The 19,230-nt window shown below is 41.0% G+C and overlaps 1 protein-coding gene across 1 annotated transcript; it reads right to left on the bottom strand.

Moving 5' to 3' along the window:
• Positions 1-5,643: 5,643 nt before the first annotated feature.
• On the bottom strand, positions 5,644-15,868 carry LNP1 (leukemia NUP98 fusion partner 1). The gene is made up of 3 exons (XM_005523952.2): positions 15,624-15,868; positions 9,187-9,432; positions 5,644-7,162 (listed from the first exon to the last, which is right to left on the bottom strand). Exons 1-3 carry the CDS (start codon positions 15,768-15,770, stop codon positions 6,962-6,964), a joined length of 594 nt encoding a protein of 197 aa, XP_005524009.1. The 5' UTR covers positions 15,771-15,868; the 3' UTR covers positions 5,644-6,961.
• Between the last annotated feature and the right edge of the window lie 3,362 nt (positions 15,869-19,230).

Below are 19,230 nucleotides of genomic sequence, written 5' to 3'. Positions count from 1 at the left end.
CTGGAAAAAGGCTATGAAGGTTATCTTGTTGATTAATGATTGTAAGTGAAAGTGAAATTGCAAACAATGCATTTTGTAGCAAATGTGCAATTTTGATTAACACTGTCCAAGGAATTGAAAAAATATTTTGACTTCTTCCCTAATCACTGAGAAGGAGCTAAGGAAGTTTTATCTTCAAAGTTCATCTCTGAGCTTTGTAAGAATCTACACCACTTATATTAACCTTAAAATGTATTAATGCACTGAGTAGAGTTTTGATTTCTCTTTTCTTCTGAATCTAGAATCAAGCCTTGAATAGTTCCCCTCTGTAATCCTAAAGGACCCTCTCTTTACTTCTTCATCACAGAGGATGAGAGCCTGCCATTGACTTTACAGATCCACCAGGACATGACATGTGGGACAGGTTGGTTTCTTTAGCAGCAACTTTTGAATACACTGTTAAAAACAAGTGGTAAAGAGCACTTACAAACAGGATTTTAATGCAAGAATTCCTGTTATTTCTTAGGAATTTTAAGAGGTGGAGCTGATATATTCCCTTCAAAAATTAAGATCCCTTGTCCAAATTATTTACCAGATGATTGATCTTAAGGAAAGGAAGGTTACCATTGTTAGATGAAATCCTCTTATCATCAGGATAATTTCAGCAGGATCCAAGTCAGACACAGCTTTATTTTTTTCTAGAAAAATGTGTTATCCAGTGCTTTCTGTTTTTGCTTATTTTATATCAGACCAAAGAGTACTGAGATAGGATTTGTGTTTTAAAGTACCACTATAGCCCAGCAGTTATGCCTGCTTCTCTCACTCCACTTCAATGTGTCTCAGATGCCATCTACAGAAAGAGCCTCCAAAGAGAGGAGTCCTTGGTGCTTGGTGCCTTTCCTGAGGCAACAAATATACCATATAATTTATCTCTATCATCAAAGAATCACTGAATGGTTTGGGTTAAAAGATTGTCTGGTTCCAAGCACTGTGCCATGGGCAAGGAACATTCCAATAAGCCTGGTTACTCAGACCCTCATCCAGCCTGGCCTTGAACACTTCCAGTGGTAGGGAATCCACAACCTCCATGCACTTGTGAAAAGTTCCTATGCAGATTTCTTTCAGTTCTCCTTTAGGTACTGGCAGGGGCTTCTCTTCTCCAGGCTGAACAGTCTCAAAAGTCTCAGCTTGTCATCATAGGAGAGGTTCTCCAGGCCTGTGATCAGGAAAGTGGCTCACCTCTGGACTCATTCCAACAGGTCAATGTCTTTTTCATGTTGGAGGCCCCAGAGCTGGACACAGTACATCAATTAGCTGGGAATTAGGAGAACTGGTTTCTCCCTCTCTGCAGTGCCAGCTCTGAACTGCAGACATTGAAATACCCAGCTGCTTGCAGCTCTTTTAGAGCACTGTGTTCCACTTTTCCACTAATATAGCTATTTGAAGAATGACACACTCTGGCTGCAACAGCTGATGTGTGTGGCCCACCATCTTCACCTTTGGTCTTTCCATCAACGCAAAATGTTGTTAAAAGCCATTAAAGAAAATACTGAAGGTTGTCTCACCTTCTAAGTAGCATCTGGTAATACAGGATTACTGCAGCAACTTCAACACAGAGATGTATCACCTCTCAGTCACCAGCACTCAGGGTTTAGTCAAGATCTGTCTTTCTTCTACTCTCTGTATTGCAAGTAACAAAAAATAAGGCTCTGAGGGTTCACTATAACAACTCTTTATGAAAGCTGTGCATGCAGTGAAGTTCTTTGCTACGGTCAGTCCCCAAGACACCATGAGAAATTGCACATGGATCCAAATCTTCTTGCTTCAACTGGGAAGAAATTTTTATCAGTCTTAAGCACTCTCAGCTCAGAATTGCTTTGGATTAGGAAATCACACTGCAGTGAGTATCCTGAGTGATGGACATTATGGTTGATGCCCATTGATCAGTTGAGACCTGAATTATCCCAATGTGAGAGTTCTTTTGTTCCATGCAAAAGGCATTAAAGGAACAGAAGATGAAGCAGCCTCATCTGCAGCTGTGGGCATGTAGAACTTGGCACAATGGAGAAGAAACTCATGAGTATATTATATATTTCCCAAATCCTGGGCTAAACTGTGGTTGCCACTTCTGCACAGGTGAAAGCAGCCCAAAGTGATTTTGTTCTCCCTGAGGATCTTTTATTGCTGCTGGGACTGCTAGGACAAAAAAATGCCCTAATCATTCCTCTCTGCCAGGCATAAACTTGTGCTAATCTGAAATCACTGAAGCTGCTTTCTGACAGACAAATTTCTCTGTATAGGAGTTCTCAGGGAGTAGACCCACTATATTGAAAAAGTTTATGAGAAACATTGAAGAAGTACTTTGTGTATACAGGAAGAGCAGTATATCAAATGAGAGCCATTGCATAATAGTCCAGGAAGGGAAGAAAGAAATGCCAAACCTTAGCATTTACCTCATATCTTGGGATATGGCTGCAGGAAACCACGTCAATGAATCCTTCTGCTCAAGCTTTAGAGCAAAATAAAGAGTTCTTTTTTGATACTTCATTATCTAGAGCAGGACTAATTCTGCAGTCTGAGGACTCTCTGTAAGGGCCTTGATGGTTTTTTGATGAAAATTCATGTACAGCTGCCACAAGTTGGTTGGTCTTCTCAATACACCAAAGGTTTTGTCAGTTTAGAAATTGTATGAACTGAAGCATTTTGATAAACATATAAGAAGGACAAGAATGCATCCAGTATGACAGAATATTGATGCTCATTGTATCACTTCTTTCTCTTATTTTCAGTCTGACCTCAGGGACAAGACACAGCAGAGAGAAATTATCTTTTTCCAAGGAACTGTAGATGTAGAGCTGGGATCCTCCTAAGAGGAGCAATAGCATCTGTCAAGCCAGTCTAAAACAACAGTGAAAATGAAAATCAACACACTATGAGCAATGTTTTCTATGATGAGTGGGTTTATTTTCACATTTGTTCTCACACAATTACCTAAAGCTCTGGCACAACAACTGCAGGCAGGGCATTCTTTATCAAGTTTGTTGTATTTCAGTGTTCAATTCCCTCACTGAATGACTAGATTTTGGCTGTAATATCTCTCTGGAAACATTTCAAGAGCTTTTTGTTTACAACAGTTTCGGCAGAAAGCTGTGATAAGCTCAAAGTCCTGTGATTATGATTCATTGCTGTGTGAATAATTTCAGTTATGTCTTGGTTTGAAAAGACAGGTGTCTGCTAAGGAAGGCAGGACCCTCCCTTGAAATGCAAAAATGTAAGGCCCCTTCCCGCCAAATTATTATAATCTTGAAATCAAGGGGCTCTCAGGCAAAGATATGGGAATAGGAATAACTGTTCTTTACTAGGAAAATTAAAATAAAAATCCAGGTAGGAATGCTTGGCTCCTCCCCCTGGGTGGAGCATCTCACGAAGGGGTGATGTAATTTTATCAGTCATGCAGCATGCAGCGAGACTCAATGGCCCATTGGAAGAGATCCCCCTGGAGGGAGAATGGGTCGTGGAAGAGATAAAGAACACTGCCTCACCTGGTTTTAACAGCTGGTGATACATACTTTTGGTTACATCTTGCATTGTAACCCAAAACAAGTTATCAAGCTTGATTATATGTCTGAATTGTTTTACACTATTCACGTGTACACTGAGTGCATTCAGAGCCAGGGCTGTGCTTACCTGAATACCATTTTTTATGCTAAAGAACAAAAATCTGCCAATTAATATTTTAATATTTTTTGTATTCAATTTTTTTTTTAAATATGTATTGTATTCTTCTTCAGTCATACATCGTGGTTGTTTCATTTTTTTTATTAATGCATTTAAATATTTCCCATTTTTTTGCCCAGAAAGGGTTGTTGTGAGCATGTACATACATACAGATGTTACATCATTTTACCTGTGTGGCATTTCATATACTGATACATGATAAGTTAACAAGCACCCAAAATTTAATTCATCCTCCAAACTGTTCTGCAATTCAGTAACACCTGAGAAGCAAGCATAAACATTTTGCTTTGGGGTTGCCCACCTGACAGATGAGGTAACCACAACTGATGTCCTCTTCTTAGCCCTCTCAGAAAAGAGTGGGGTATAAGCCTCTCTTGCTCTTGAAAGGTTTGTATGTACCCACATCTTCCTTTCCCACAGGAGCACTTCCAGCTAGCCTTGAACTGCTGGAAGAATCCACAGGGATGAGCGTGTTATCAGACCATGATCTTCCACTTGTGAGACACAGCAAGTTTAATATTTCCTTCATGGATCCCTGAATCACATCAGTTTTCCTGCTCGTTCCCCTTTCTGTTTCATGCTTTCAATATTTCTTATTAATGAGCATATGGATTTTTTCATCCCTTTTTCTTCACTTCCCACTGAAGCCTGACCTCCATGAGATCCAGGGTTTGGACTCTGATACAACTTGCAGCCATCCCACTCTTGGAAAGGGCAGAAAAAGCAAACAGTGTTTGCCCAGGAATGGGTGTTTGTGCAGAAGCTGCCTGCAGGCAGCCCCGTTGCTCTGGGAATTCAGGATGGAATCAAGGCAGTGACTATTTTTCATGTCAGTTGCAAGAGAACTAGTGACCTGCTGTGAGAATGGAAACCCTCTGGAGTCTTTCTGACTTCTTGTATTTTCCACCTCCTGTGGAAACACAAATATCAGATGTGCCATTGCAATCAACAATCGTCTTTGGATGGTTACCTGCCTTCCCAAATGTCCAATTTGTTATGGAATATTTATTAATTTCTGTGGAGAATGATTTCAATCTATCATGCAAGCTTCAGTCCATCTAAGTAACACTACTGCCTCAGACTGGAAGGGACTGAGCTGCAAAGGGCTGTTGGTCTAATCGGCCATGATACAAAGCAAGAGAGAATGATCTTGAGTAAATAGAGGGCATTGTGTGAAAGCTTCTGTTTCCAGAGTCACACCATGGGGCTGATGGGCCGGTTCAAACACTTACAGACTCACCCATCAGAGAGATGGGATTAGGTGAAACACAGGGAAGCTGTTTGCAGGCAGGGCTGCCCTGGTGGCAGTGAGGCTTCTCTGTGCTTTCAGGGAGATGGTAACCAGCAAGTCAGAGGCAGCCACACAGGGCTCTCCTGTTTTAGCTGTTTGGTGTTTTCCATCAGGTGTGGTGTACAACCAGCACGTTGGTCTGATGAATACAAGCAAATTCTGTTGGGGCCTGTTGAGTTAACCTGTCTGTAAAACAGGAGCAGGCAGCTGATGGCCTGAAATCCAGGCAAAGCTGATGCAGCCACAGCATTCAGCTCTCCCAAGATGTGAGGACAGGCTGCTGCCTGAAAGGATGTATGTGAGAGGGCTCATCTGAGGAGCTCAGATGCTGCTGACCACGCTCTTTTCTACCCACACCTTTTGTAATGCAGTCTTCAGATTAAGGTTGTAAAGGAAAAGTCATGTGTATTTAAGTTTTGGCGGACAGAAAAACTTTGTAAAAATTAAATATCAATTGGGAAGGACAGGAGCTATGCATAGGAACAACATTTTTCCATTATTAGATTTATTAGTTTATAATATATGTTACCAGGCAAGAAGCAATTTACAAGCATCAGTAAGGGTTCGATTGCTTTCTTATATATCCCCCAAAGCCCTAAATTAAAAAACAAACAAACAAACAAACAACACAATTCCTTAATGGATATAAGTGTTACAAAGTGTTAAGGATGCCCTAAGCTTTTAAAGGGCTGAATATCCGAAAGTAAGGCTCTAAGGTAAATTATTAAGATCTTTTTTAATTACAGAAAAATCACAAGAAGAATATCCATCAGACCTCGACTTTCATTCATGACTTCATTAGTCATCACTCTTCTCTAACTGTATTATCCAAATGAGGCTTTCTCCATACTAGGCTTGGGGAGATTGTTCCCAAAGAGAGCTGGGTTGTATCTGCAGAGAACACTGACTCTTTGAAGAAAGGGGGACACAGGGGAATTGTGGGAGTGTGTATGTGTTTGCGAGCATGTGGAGATGAGATTTACACCTGTGTTTAGGAGATCCTCTGCCAGAGGAACAGAGTTTTCCTAGGTCCTGCTTGCCATAGACAGCCAGTTTGGCCCAAATTCTGGAAAAGGAAAAAGAGTTGCAGTCCCTCAGCAATCCCTTGAAGAGATTATATGGAAATATGTGAGAGACAGAGAGACAGAACATCTCTGGTTTTACTGGAGGATTTTCAGCAAGGCTCAGATGTTGATGAAGAAGCAAAAGTAGAGACGTAGCCAAAGAAGCTGATAGCTACATGGCAGTAAAGTAGTAAATGGAGAGAGGAAAGGCCACAAAAGAAGCAAGGTAACAAGGGTAAAGTTGGGAGAAAGGACTAGTTGTGTGACTGGGAAAATGGGATTAAGGACATGGGAGAGGGCTGGGAGACACCAGTGAAATGAGTCATACTGCACAGGTGTAGAAGAGAACATGGGCTTCTCTTCACTTACATAAATTTGGAGCTGAAAGATTATCAGCTTATTATTAGATTATTAGAGCAAAAAGATACCTGTTTTCAAGATAAATCTAAGTGAATGTCAGGGCCAGGGAGCAGTTAGCTGTTTATGTGTGTTTTTTTCTTCCCAAACCTACCAAAAAGCCTGTTTTCAATTAAAAAAAGAGACATAAGGCTTTGCATGGCTCTGCAATACATAGATAGTGGTCTCCATCAAGAACACATCCACAACTGTTCTGCTGCAATGCTGAATATGCCTTAAATGCTCTTATCATGGTTAATCTCTAACTTGGATCTTGCTACTGATGCACTCCTATGACAAAGGTCACATTTGTAATAACAAAAGTAAAGAAAGGAAGTAGCAGTAACATGGTGCCAGTGCTGCAGTTGAATTTTACTTTTATTTTACAGCTTAGGGGTTATTCTAGCTAATAGGCCTCTCCTAGTCAAAACAGATCAAGAATGCCCCCTCTGCTCTTCAGGGGGAGTGTTAAGCTTGATTATCTCAATGCAGTCTAGCTTCCTGTGCATACATAGCCTTTCTGAATGCTTGCTTGTGATGGAAAATGTTGGCTGTGTTTTGCAGGTACTTCTGAACTTTCAGCTTCTTCCCGATCTCTCCTTGCCTCTGATTTCTCTCCCATTTTCTTATGAGACTTGCTTTTTCTCAAATGCAATTTTTCTCTTTCTTGTCTCTCTTTTGCACCTTCAGGTTGCTAAAAGGCAGGGGGAAAAAATAGCAGGAAATTAAAAGAGACTCTAAGAACAAACAAACAAAAAAAGCTCATTCTTTTGTTTCACTATGTAACAAAATATTGCAGAAACCTGCCTCACCAAGATCAGCTTTACCATGATGGGCTCAAATTCAAAGCCCAGGCCTGTCACCCTAAAATCTCAGCAAGAATCAGGACACATGCTTCGATTTTACTCTGTGTATGATAGGAAGGTCACAGGCTCAGGGGACTTGGAGAGCAAACAGGAGGGACAAAGGGAGGGGCTCTGAGATTTCAGCCCAGACTCCATCTTTCTAACCTTTCATGTGATCCATCTTTACATCCCTGAAGGTTGTTCAGTGCTAGCTGCAAAGACCTCACTGTAAAACAAGATCTGAAGGGTTCTCAAAGACACATTTGTACGAGCAAAGCAATATGCCAGGAAGGAGATGAATTACCTTTCCCACCCTGTTCACCTATCTGATCATGGTGGTTTGAATTGTACCCACAGAGCTCTGAATGCAAAAAAATGCTCCATTTGGAGACACAGGTTTAAGCCCAAATTTCCTTTCAGATATTTAACCTATTGCTCAGTTCTTTGAGATTCACAAGTCCTTCACATCTCCCAAACTACAACTGTGATTGAGGGAATGGCAACAACTTGGTCTGCTTGAAAAACAGAGTAAAATACAGCTCAGCATACCTCACTGCTGATTACAGGGGGGCACTGGAATCCATGCTTTTAACTGGAACCAAAGCCATATTTAATAGATTATGCTCACTCTACCTAATCATACATCAACTACACACTCAGACTTTCTAGGCACAGGCACTTTTGAGGAATTAGAAGTGATAAACCAGACAACCAACGGTGAACGTTGGTACATGAGTCAATGTAAATTTCCAAATGAAATCAATTGAATAGTTTCTGAAGAGGAAAAAGAAGATTAGAGAATGCACTTGAAATTTTGACAATGGTGTAACAGTACTGTCATCATCATAACTCTGCATATTCTTAGAGAACTGGTCATGCAATTACTATAATTATGGGACTGATCATGTAATTATGCTTCTTATTGAAAAGAGATTTTTTTTTTCCCCTTCTTTTGCTGTGTAAAGAGAGTTGAGAATTACTTTCCCTTACAAATTGTCAGTGTCAAGAAACTGGAAAGAAAGGATGCTTCCTTCTGTCATTATTTGATGTTAATGTCAGGTGTTATTCAAGCACAGTTTTTTGAATGGAGAGACAATTCGACAGTGTTTTTTCTGATACTTAAAAGTGAGTTAGGATTTATTACTCTTTCTTCCATTGCATGATACAGCAGATAGCATGTATCATAATAATAAAAATATATTAAAGTGTCATAGACAAAAAGTTGTATTGGCTACTTCATCAACACACACCAGACAAAATGCTCATGGCTCTTGACAGAATGATGGGGGGAAGGATGAAATGGGAGGAGAATCCCCTGTTGCCTGCATGCCCTTTCAGTGGAAATATGTTCCACTACTTACAGCAATAGCTGCTGCTGCAGATGTGTGGTGACGCTGCAGAAAGCAGATGGATGGAGTCCTGAGGGGTAAATGAGAAGCCTCTCAAACACTGCAGTGTCTGGCAGTATTACAGATAACTCCACACAGGTTAAGTCAGATCAGCAGCAGTGAAAAAGTGAGCTGGGTCTTGCAGCAGAAGTGAAGCAAACCTGGGTTTGTATTATCATGTTTTGTGGCCAGAGCCATAGAAACCTCTGAAAACATTGCCACACGAGCCAGTGCAGTGTCTCATTTTGAGGATAAACATTCCTGAACAAGCCTAGACAGTAACACTACATCAAGAATCCTCACACTAATGATACAACTTTAACCTTCTTTGTGCTACTTTTAGTAATTTGAAACCACATAATATGAAATTCCAGTTGGAGTTTCTTTCTGCACTTCCCCCAGCAAATTGACAGAATTTCCACAAAGGATGAAGCTAACTTGGTTGGTTGGGCTTTTTTCTTCTGTAATGATCTTAAATTACCTACCAAAGAAACTGAGCGTTTGCTTTTGAGATGCAATTGCTTTTCAAAGGACTCTGCAAATTCCTGAATGGAGTTTGATCTTGTCTCTGGACATGAGCTGTCTGCTGAAGGTGTTCTGCTTGCCTTGCTGTGGAAGTGGCATTTGACATCTTGGTCTTCTTGAAATTCCTTGGAGTCCCTGAGGTGGCCTGAAGATGAGCCTTTGGCAGAAGCATGAAGTCGTGTTGCGTGGAGGGAGGAAAGCTTGGCCTGAAAAACAAAATATCTTTGTTGACTATCGAATAGCAAAATAGTGTTCACAAGGCAGACTTTTTTCTGCCACAGAAACTCTCCCAAACAGTGCTGCAAAGTGAAGGACCTTCCCCAGAATTCTGTATCTTTCTTTTTAAGTTAAGAGAATCCCACTGCCAAGAACTTGCTTTCTGGAGGCAGCAGTGGCAGAATTTCCTATTATTCCTGGGTTTGAGGATTTAAGTTTTGGCACACAATGAACATTTCAAATGTAGAGTGTGCTGGGTCCTCTTGGTGTTCACCGACACTAAAAGGAACTGGGACTCTTCATAACCTCAAAAACTCAGGCCTTACACCTGGCTGCAGTTTCTTGGCAGAATTCTCAAAAAGCATTACCCAGCCTTTTGTGGCCAGATGAGTCAGATAAGAGCTTTGACCCACAGTGCTCCAGTCTTATCAGCTGTTTGAGTTTAGAGTGTGACAGCAACCATTTCTCACCCAGTTCTGCCAAGTTTCCAGCGCAGCCTACATGCAGACAAGATGCCTTATTGCCCAGCTTTGAATTTTCTGCTGGTTTCTTGGGCACATTTGTCTTAAACTAATGAAGAAGCACTTCCAGGGTACTGAGGGATACATCCCTACCAAAGGAGCAATAGGAAACAGACTTCTACAATTATATTTGCAAGACTGAAGTGGGTAGTGAGTAGACAGTTGTTTAGTTTCGGTGTGATTCAATTTTCCAGAGTCTGGCATGCAGATAAAAGCTATTGATCTGCATCAGCTGTGTTTAATTGAATGTCTGCAAAGGAGATTAAACTGATACAGAACTGCTGTGGAATCATGTATTGGTGGTTTTAGAAAGGGACAGACCCATAGAAGAGAGGTGTGAGAAGGACACCATACAGAGCTGTATTTTCAGGATGAGTAGCTGAACACTGGCAAGATGCAGATGGTGAAAGTTGTGTGAGATGGGAGGTACTGAAAATTACACCCCTGCAGGTGTCAGATTAAAGCACTTCAAGCATCCAGCTACTGCATACAGTTTTGAGTGTGTATATGTTTTGGACATTATGAGGAATTCCTTCACATAAAGGATGATTAGACATTGGAATGTACTTCCCAGGGAGGTGGTGGAGTCACTGTCCCTGGAGATCTTTAAGGAAAGACATGATATGGCACTCAGTGCCATGGTCAAGGGCTGGACTCGATGATCTCAGGGGTGTTTTCCAACCTAATTGATTCTGTGATTCTGTTTTGTATAACCCTGGTGCTGAGCCTTCAGCTATTAAGTAACCCTAAGAAGTACTGCTGGCTTTAAGGGAGCTGTGACTGTTTATAACAAAGGAAGGTTTATCCCACCAGTTCTGTAATGTTTTCTAAGAAAATCCAGTAGAAAATCCTGCACTCAGAGCAGTAGTTTGTGGTGTGTGCATTGGTTGTTTTGTTACTTTAACAAACAGGGGAAAACTAAAGCAACTTGGTAGTGTTCACATGAATCTACAAACCTTGGACTGTAAGGGACCTGAAACATGTCCTGCACACAACTTCATTCAATCTGGCCCAGATGCTACTATAAATGTACTGGCACAACAGTGACCTATGCAGCCTTTCTCTGAATAGAGAGGCTGTGCATTCATATGGCTACATCAGACTAGACAGGCTTGATGAGAGATGCTAAAAATAATAAATCTCACACCTGGCAGAAGTACCTAACATTGAAGAGTGTTTACAAAATACATGGTACTGCTTCTAGTTTTTTCCCAGGCATAAGCTTACTATGTCCAGTATTATGGACTGCTTCTGAGAATAGTGTAAATGATTTTTGCCATATTATTTTAACTTTGGTTTCAAACCAGTCAATACAGCTGAAATTTCTGTAAGGTCATACTGTATTGTTGCTTTAGAAAGCATCAAACCAATCACATTGTGCTCGAGGGACAGGAGCACACATGCCATACCAGGCTCAACAAACTAAATGTCTTCTCTCTGATTTTAATAGCATCAGCATATATTCTTTCCTGGAAATAAAAACTGTCTCATGGTAAAAATCACTGGTAGCTGTTCCTAGAGGGTTTGGGAAAAAAAAAACCAAACCAAACACAGGAAGATAGCCGAAATGGGGGATTGTATTCTATCAATCTTGTTTTGCAAAGTCTCCAAATGTTTTCTTTTACTAAGGCATTGTTTTTTAATTTCCCTCCAGAGATAGAATTACAGTTAAGCCCTCAACAAAAAACCTGTGGTTTACCTACTGATATGGCAGCAATGGTCCAGAAAAGAGAAGAGGTGTCTTCTGAAATGCCCATCTGCCTCAGTGGGCTAAAGGTAAAGCTACACAGACAGGTCTATGCAATCATATTACTGTGACTGTGTTTTCTTTCACAGCGCCTTTGCATGATACATTAAATTCTCCACTATCAAAATGGGGATTTTTTTGCCAGTGTCGGGAAAGCCAGAAGTACCAACGGATCTCAAGGATTGTTTCTCAGTCCCTTAGTACTCTTTTTTTCTGTGTTGGGTAAAGGCCACTCATGTTCACTGTATCTATTTACAAAACAGCTAATCTTCTGCTAATTGCCCATCTCAAACACACAAAAGGTATACAAAAAAAGAATTCCTTCACACAACAAAAATTGTTGTCAGTATAATTTGTCTTATCTCTTTCTCAGTGTCTGTTGTAGACAAGTTAATTGTTTACATCTTTTGGGCTTGATGTGAGAGGTTGCACAGCTGTCAGTAAGAACATTTATCTTCAGTGTGTCAGCACAAATGTTCATTGTTTGCTGGAGTTTACACAATGACTCGAGTATTTTAGGGATATTTTGGAACATCTGACATTCAGATGCTCTCCTGTGGCTTTATTTCCTTCTGAGAAGCTTAAAGACAAGCATATATTTCTTAAAAATGTTTTGGTCTGGCCTTCAATTGGTCTATAGTAAAAACATTGTGGTAAATGTTCAGTCTAAGTTTAGTTTAAATTAAATGTCAATAACTTCAATAGCAGTCATCTGTTCTGCTACCACTCTCAGCTGTTCCAAGCAATTTTCTCCTGTGAGCAACAATGTCTGTTTGAAGGTGGATACATGTATAGGGTTATAAACTTCTTATCAGTTCTCCTTTGCCTCCAATCTTTTCCTTAGAACAAAATGTCTGGAGTTATGTGTTCTGAATGTAGGGTAACTGGAACGTGTCAAGGAAAGTCATAGCTGGAGGCTTCAAAAAGGGTTTCACAGTTAATTTGTCTAAAGTTTGCCAGGGGAACAAGTTAAATAAAGGCCATGGAAACAGCTCACTTAATTATCCCCAGGCAGTTTTTACATTCAGTGTTGGCCCACAGTAACATACACAGCTCTGAGCTTTCCCGGAGAGTGGAGTTACATGTTGTTTTAGCCTGACTTGCAAGTGACCTAGGGAAAGACAAATATAATTTTGTGTTCCCCTCTGCAAAGTGTGAATCACAATAGCAAAAGCATTTTGCAAAGCTTATCTCAGTAGTGTTTGTGAGGTATACCAAGACATTGCGGGGGGGAAAAAAAAAAAAAGAGCACTGTTGTTAGTTTGGGAGTTATTCTTCCTTTATCCATATTTATCCATATTTAGGATATGGGTATTTAGGATATTTGGCTTTATCCATATTTAAGATGGGGTCTGTACCACAATAGGATACCACAGGAGTTTGTTTTTGTCTTTGAGGTGGTAGCAGTGGCTTGAATGTCTCACAACAGAAGGAAAAACTAGAAAGACCAACATACCAGTTTGGAGCTGAAAGTGATTTTCCAGCAGAACTACCTTTTGTGCTACTCTGAGAGCACTTTGCTATGCAGCACCAAAAGGCTCATGGTGCAGAAGCGTGGGCAGGACTGCTCTGCTGCTGATGCCCTGAATAGCAGCCTTAGTTATGAGACCAAGTGAGCTGGCAGTGCTCTTTTGGCAGTACCATTGTACCTGCACACAGAGCTTTTCCCAACAGCTGTGTCAGAATTTGCTGACTTGATTTTTATCTAGACAGTGGAGGTATCTCAATTTTCAATGTTGAGACAGAAGAAAAGGTACATGGTGACCTGCTGTGGAGGTATTAGCTTTCAGAAAAGATGCACTCTAATCTCAGTTATTATTCCTCCTGATAATTAGCACTGTTCTTATAAAACGAAGACAATATTTAAATAACAGTACCAGTGTTTTGAATCTTACAACAGTTATAATTTGCAATAATGAATCTTAAAGTAGTTATAATTTGGAGTAACTGTGCAAAAAACACACATCCAGGTGCAATAGCTCTTAAGTTACTGCTCTCAACAAGGAGATGCTCATTCTGGAGGTGTTTCTAGGGCATCAGTAGTGCCCATTTGTTTAACTTCTGGCTTTGGTTAAACAACACATACTAGTGTTCTTTACTACCAACTGCTCAACTTCCAAATCAAGAGTTCATTTCAGATATATCCCCAGATCATAAAATCCCCAGACAAATCTTCCTGTCTCATTCCTCCAGTCAACATGTGACACTGATAAATAAAGCAGCTAAAATTGACATATTCTATATGAAACTAGTGGAGCAAGACAAATTTGTGTGAAGCACTAATGTAATGTATAAGATATAATTAAGTGTACACAATATGTTTAGCTTGTTAAACAGTAACATCAAAAAAATCATAGTCTTTCTGTCAGCTAACTTAATCTAAATTCTAGGTATGGATTCAGGAATGCAAGTATAGCAAAGTATTTGAATAGCTATTAGCTAAATATTTAAATAGCTTTTGAACAAACTGAATATAAGGACATGCTTCAAATGATATGTCTGTGCACACACAAATACAGACAAAAATATCCAAGATGTGTTCAGCACCTTGCTGAATGGAAAGAGATTTAAAGTGTATTCTTACACTCCAGTTTCTCTTGAGGCCTAAAGAAATCACATATGCGTGGGTCTCTGAGTGAAAAAAGTAAAATACAGTAAAATTAATTCACCTCCTTCCCTTCCTATTAATGAATGTTATGTATTCAGCAGTCTGATGGAACACAGCAGCAAAGCTCTAGCTCAGAGTCTGTCTTACAATCTGTGGCTGAGGTGACATGTAAGAGTAAATAACAAATGTGGCTGATCAGACCAGAAATTAGGAAAGAAGGTTACCTCTCCAGCCTATCCATGAATTCAAAGAGGGAGGAAGTGGTTTTGGACTAATTTGTTTTTCTTACCCAATTTGTTTTGGAAATGAAAAATCCCACAGCTTAGAACCTGACAGCAGCAGAGAAGAGGAACTTGCAAGGCGGAAACATGGCATGGCACAAAAAAAAGTTTGGAGAAGATTAGCTGTTCCTCCCCAATATATTAGTATTTGCTTCATTGCAGCCATAATGATCTAAGAATATAAGTAAAAAGTGGTTTGTAAGGAAATATAATATCTTTGTTAAGACAACTGATGTAGATGGAAAAAAAGGAGACAGGTTTGGACCACCTAAATGTTCTTTTAAAAGCTGAAATTAAAGCAAAAATCTTTGAATAAGGAGAATACTGTAAACAGCTGTTTTCAGCTTAACCTGATTTTGATAATCACTTAGACAGTTGCGAGCTGCCTTCTGCACATGAACCTGCCCCTTTCCCAACTGGTTTGTTTTAAGAATAAAGAATGTACTTCTACCTTAAAATCTTACTTCACAGTTTTGTAAGCTTTGCTATGTGTTGTATCATTGTTTTCAAATCCTCTAGCTTAAAATAGAAGTTACACTTACCTGAAAACAGGTAAGTCCCAAGGGGTAAAGGGTAAAACTTCCTGGAGACCATATTGTTGCATAATTACCTAATTACCAAATCCTTTTAATACATGTGGAGTTATACAGTTTTTTACAAGAGAACAGATTAGTTACAGACATCTTTATGTATGTAGGTGCAAAATGTTTTGATCTCTGCCGGGTTGTGCTGAGCAGCCAGGACAACACTGTAATACATAGTGAGGCAGCTATTACACACTACTCCTTCCATTTCTGGTCCTATCAGCACTATGTTGGAGTTTGCCAGTTTTCTGTATTCCAAGGCTCCAGAGGATTGACCCTGTCAGACAGCTAGGTTCAAAAAGCAGCTAGCAGGAACTAAACTTACTTGGCAAAGTGTCCCATACTACTCATACATCCCTGGTGCTGTGCCTCTGGGGATGGAATTTATATTAATATATACACCACATGCACACACAGAGAAAGCTGCACACAGCTCTTACCGGCAGGGATGCCCTCCTTTCACTACAGAGTCGTGGCTGATGTTTCTTGTGGCCTCTGCCTTCTTTCTCCTCATCTGTCAAGCTGTGGCCCCAGAAGCTGCTCATCCATTTTGCAAAGAAAATATCATCATCCTCATCATATTCCATGCACAGATGCTCCAAACTTGGGGGGGTGGGTCTCCCAACCAGACAAGGTCAAATTCCACCACCAAGCTAGTAGCTTCACACTGTTCTGCCAACAAGAGGAAGCAGAGACACAGTTTCAAACACTCTTTCTGCACTCCCACCCTAAAACCTGTCCCACTGCAGCCCCAGGCGCTGCCTAAACATAAAGTCAGCCCTTTCTCTTTTCAACAAGGTTTCCACTAACCTTTCCATTGCAGTGATGTCCAATATGACACTGCCGCAGGGGGTGGCTGGCAGGGCTGTGGCTGCTCCCTGTGTTGCTGCTGAGTGCCCCAGCTGTCAATACCAATGCAGAATTGCCCACAGTTACATGCCTGCGGGGGGCAGACCCAAAGTAGGCTTGTGATTTTTGAGAAGCACAATTGACATATTGATGTTGGTCAGAAACCGGCACAGCTGCTTGCAGAGACCTAGCTGGCTCTGTGGGAGGGAGCAAATGGTCCACTCTTCTCCTGTTGCTCTCTCTCCTGACTCCTGTTGCCTCTGCTCTTCCTTAATATTTCAGAAACGTTGTCTGTCTAGGAAGAAACACTCCCTGAAGCAACTGCTCATTCATTTTTTGGGTTATTACAGACAGTGCAAGCTTGCAGGTGCCGTTTTTCACCTGAATAACTTCATCTGCCATATCAGGGGTATGGGAGGCCCTGCCTCACTTGAACGCACTCAGGGTGAAAATGTGCTGGCTCTTCCTTACCAGCCCTGGGTGTAAGCCATACATGCCCTGCCTACACCACAGAACAGAGTAGATCCAGGGAATGACTTCTGGCCCTCAGACCAAGAGTCTGAACATGTACCCTACGTGGTGCGTGTGCTGAGGGTTTCCTCGAGGCTCTGTACGGTAATTACTGCACTGTAGCTGTAATACTTTGTTGTCATTTTTGTGTCTCCTTTATTTCAAAATCTCTGAAATAACAGAAAAGCTGTTGTGGCCCACAAAACTGCTGTCTACATGGTGTGAAACTAGAAGATGTGTTACATGCTTTGGGACCTGACAGGAGGACAATGAGGGCTCTAAGGCTATAGAGCCTGTTGGGATTGTGTTGGAAGACACATGGGAGGAACTCAAATCCAACTTCTTACTGGAATCAGTCCTTGTGTGTGCTGGTGTTCTTCTGGTCACTGCTGGATATGCTGGTTGGTCTTGGCCAGAAATATGCCAAAACACTTGCTAGTAATTTAGCATTACAGAGACTCAGTGTTCCACCATTAAACCTTTTCCCCAGTGTATTTAGAACTACAGATGTAGCTACAAAACTCCAGTTTCTTTCACGTGGGTGTAGGTGTGAGGTGTAAGTACAGCGCGGGACTGTTCATTCTGAACAGGTGAAGGGAATGATTGATCATGGATGTGTATATGCCAAATTTTACCATGTCCAGGCCAGACAAGAGTATGATTAGCAGAGGGACCTGAGTGCTTGAGTGTGCAAATGGCATTGCCTCAGATGTTCTGTATGAGAGCTTGGAGACACAACCATGCCTGCAGCAGCCTGGAGCAAGAGGAATATGTGCAAAACAGTACAGTAAGAAGACACCTGAAGCAATGAAAAGGACGTGTAGGCTGATTTTCTGATTTTCTAAGTGGGGAAGGACAGTTCTGGCCATATTCAAACAGCCTGAATTTGACTTACATCCTGGAGACCATCCATCTGTACAGGTAAGGCACATCTGAAGGCCTAGAGGAAGCATGACATGGGTGGAATTGAGGCTGCCCCAGCAGGAAGCTAGTGACCTGTTGGATACATATTTTCTATTGTAAGGTGACAGGGAGAATGGGGAGAGGGATTGTCCCACAGGTTTGTCAAAATATGCTTACATAAATAGTAATAATCTATCAATTAAAGGACATTTTTCAAGTTGTTTACTACCAGGCATGCTGACTCAGAGAGCAGCAGGGCAAATTTTAGTTGGGATCCTGACGTGTTTGCTTCACAATCTTATTGTTGTTTTCATTTGCAGCCATTTTTAGTTCTGCACAATATGTGTCTTCTCACATTTCCCTACTACCTACAATGAAATTTCCAGGCATGAGATGACCGGAGATGCTTGTAAAAACATATCAAAAATTACTCCTCTTCATCTTCAGCTGAGTGCTCCATGGAAATAAGTGGAGACAGAAACATAAGCTTCCTCTGCCTACAGATAAGGATTTTAACTAGGCATAGACATATGCATGAACAAAATTCCAGTATTACATATTAAATTATTTTAAGACAGATTCAGTTAATAACTGGGAAGAAAACAGAAAGATTTCATTTATAACAAGGATTGCTCCAAAACTCTTAAGTACAAAGTCCTAGAAAGTTTGAATCAGCCACATTGGCTGAAACTTCACAGAGAATCAACCAGGAAAGGCTGGAAAGGGTCACAATGGATCATCTGGTCCAACCTCTCTGTTCAAGCAGGGTCATCCCAGAGCACACGGCACAGGATTGTGTCTAGACAAGTCTGGAATATCTCCAGTGAAGGAAACTCCATGACAACCTTCTTATGAATAAAATCAGCCAAATTCATCAATAATAATTTTATTGAAAAATTTGCAATATTGAGTTATGGAAACAACCATAATAACAGTTAGCATCGAGCCCGGGATCGGTGCTGGGTGAACTCTGAATCAGCCTTTATCGCACTGATTCCCGCAAGTTCACCACCTTTGGAGAGATGAGTTTTTACAGTTTTTACAGCCTGAGGTTGTGCAGTCTTAGTTTTTTCTTTCTTCCAGAGTTCATTGCATATTCGTATTTTCTGTTGGTTTGTTAACTAAGTTTCCTAGAAGGGAGGAAATGTTTGAGTGGTTTTTATAGGAAATGAGTATTGAGACGCATGGTTTGGAGGATCAGATCAGGTCGGTATCAGGCGTAAATCACCGAGTCCTTAGTACGCCTATCTTGCTTGGGTGGGCCTTGTTCTCCTTGGTGCCATCCTGTTCTTTTGCAAATTACCCTTCTCCTCCGGCTCCTGGCTGTCGTGCTGCAATTCCTTGATGTTCATGTGTGTTTGATATTTGTAACAATTTTTATTTCTTTTTTCTGCTTATACATACAATAAAACACGAATTATACAAACATATATTACAACCTGTTCCAGTGGTCAGCCACCTGCACACTGAAGAAATTCTTCCCCGTATTCTGGTGGAACTTCCTCTGCATCAGTTTCTGTCCATTGTCTCTTGTCCCATGGCTTCCCACCTACCACTGGATCCATACTCTTGGAATCCCCTCCCTGGGTACTTGTAGACACTGATGAGGTCCCGCTCAGTCATCTCTTCTCAAGGCTGAACACGCCCAGCTCTCTCAGCCTTTCCTCTTAAGAGTCCCTTAGCCACCTTCGCTGCCCTCTCCTGTACCCGCTCCAGGAGCTGCACTGCTCTGGTACTGAGGAGCCCAGAACTGGACACGGCACTCCAGATGTGGAGTGCACATCT

This window comes from Pseudopodoces humilis, chromosome 2 (assembly GCF_049639895.1).
Source record: "Pseudopodoces humilis isolate 2021_Gansu_Grassland_sample_001 chromosome 2, ASM4963989v1, whole genome shotgun sequence".
Taxonomy (NCBI): Eukaryota; Metazoa; Chordata; class Aves; order Passeriformes; family Paridae; genus Pseudopodoces; species Pseudopodoces humilis.
This window is presented reverse-complemented; position numbering and strand designations above follow the sequence as displayed.

Excerpts from the sequence above, each read along its gene's own strand:
- LNP1 (XM_005523952.2), bottom strand. The coding sequence starts at position 15,770 with ATGGAATATGATGAGGATGATGATATTTTCTTTGCAAAATGGATGAGC. Across the intron at positions 9,433-15,623 it reads AAAGGAGGGCATCCCTGCCG|GCCAAGCTTTCCTCCCTCCA; the intron begins GTAAGAGCTGTG and ends TTTGTTTTTCAG. Across the intron at positions 7,163-9,186 it reads GCAAACGCTCAGTTTCTTTG|CAACCTGAAGGTGCAAAAGA; the intron begins GTAGGTAATTTA and ends CCTGCCTTTTAG.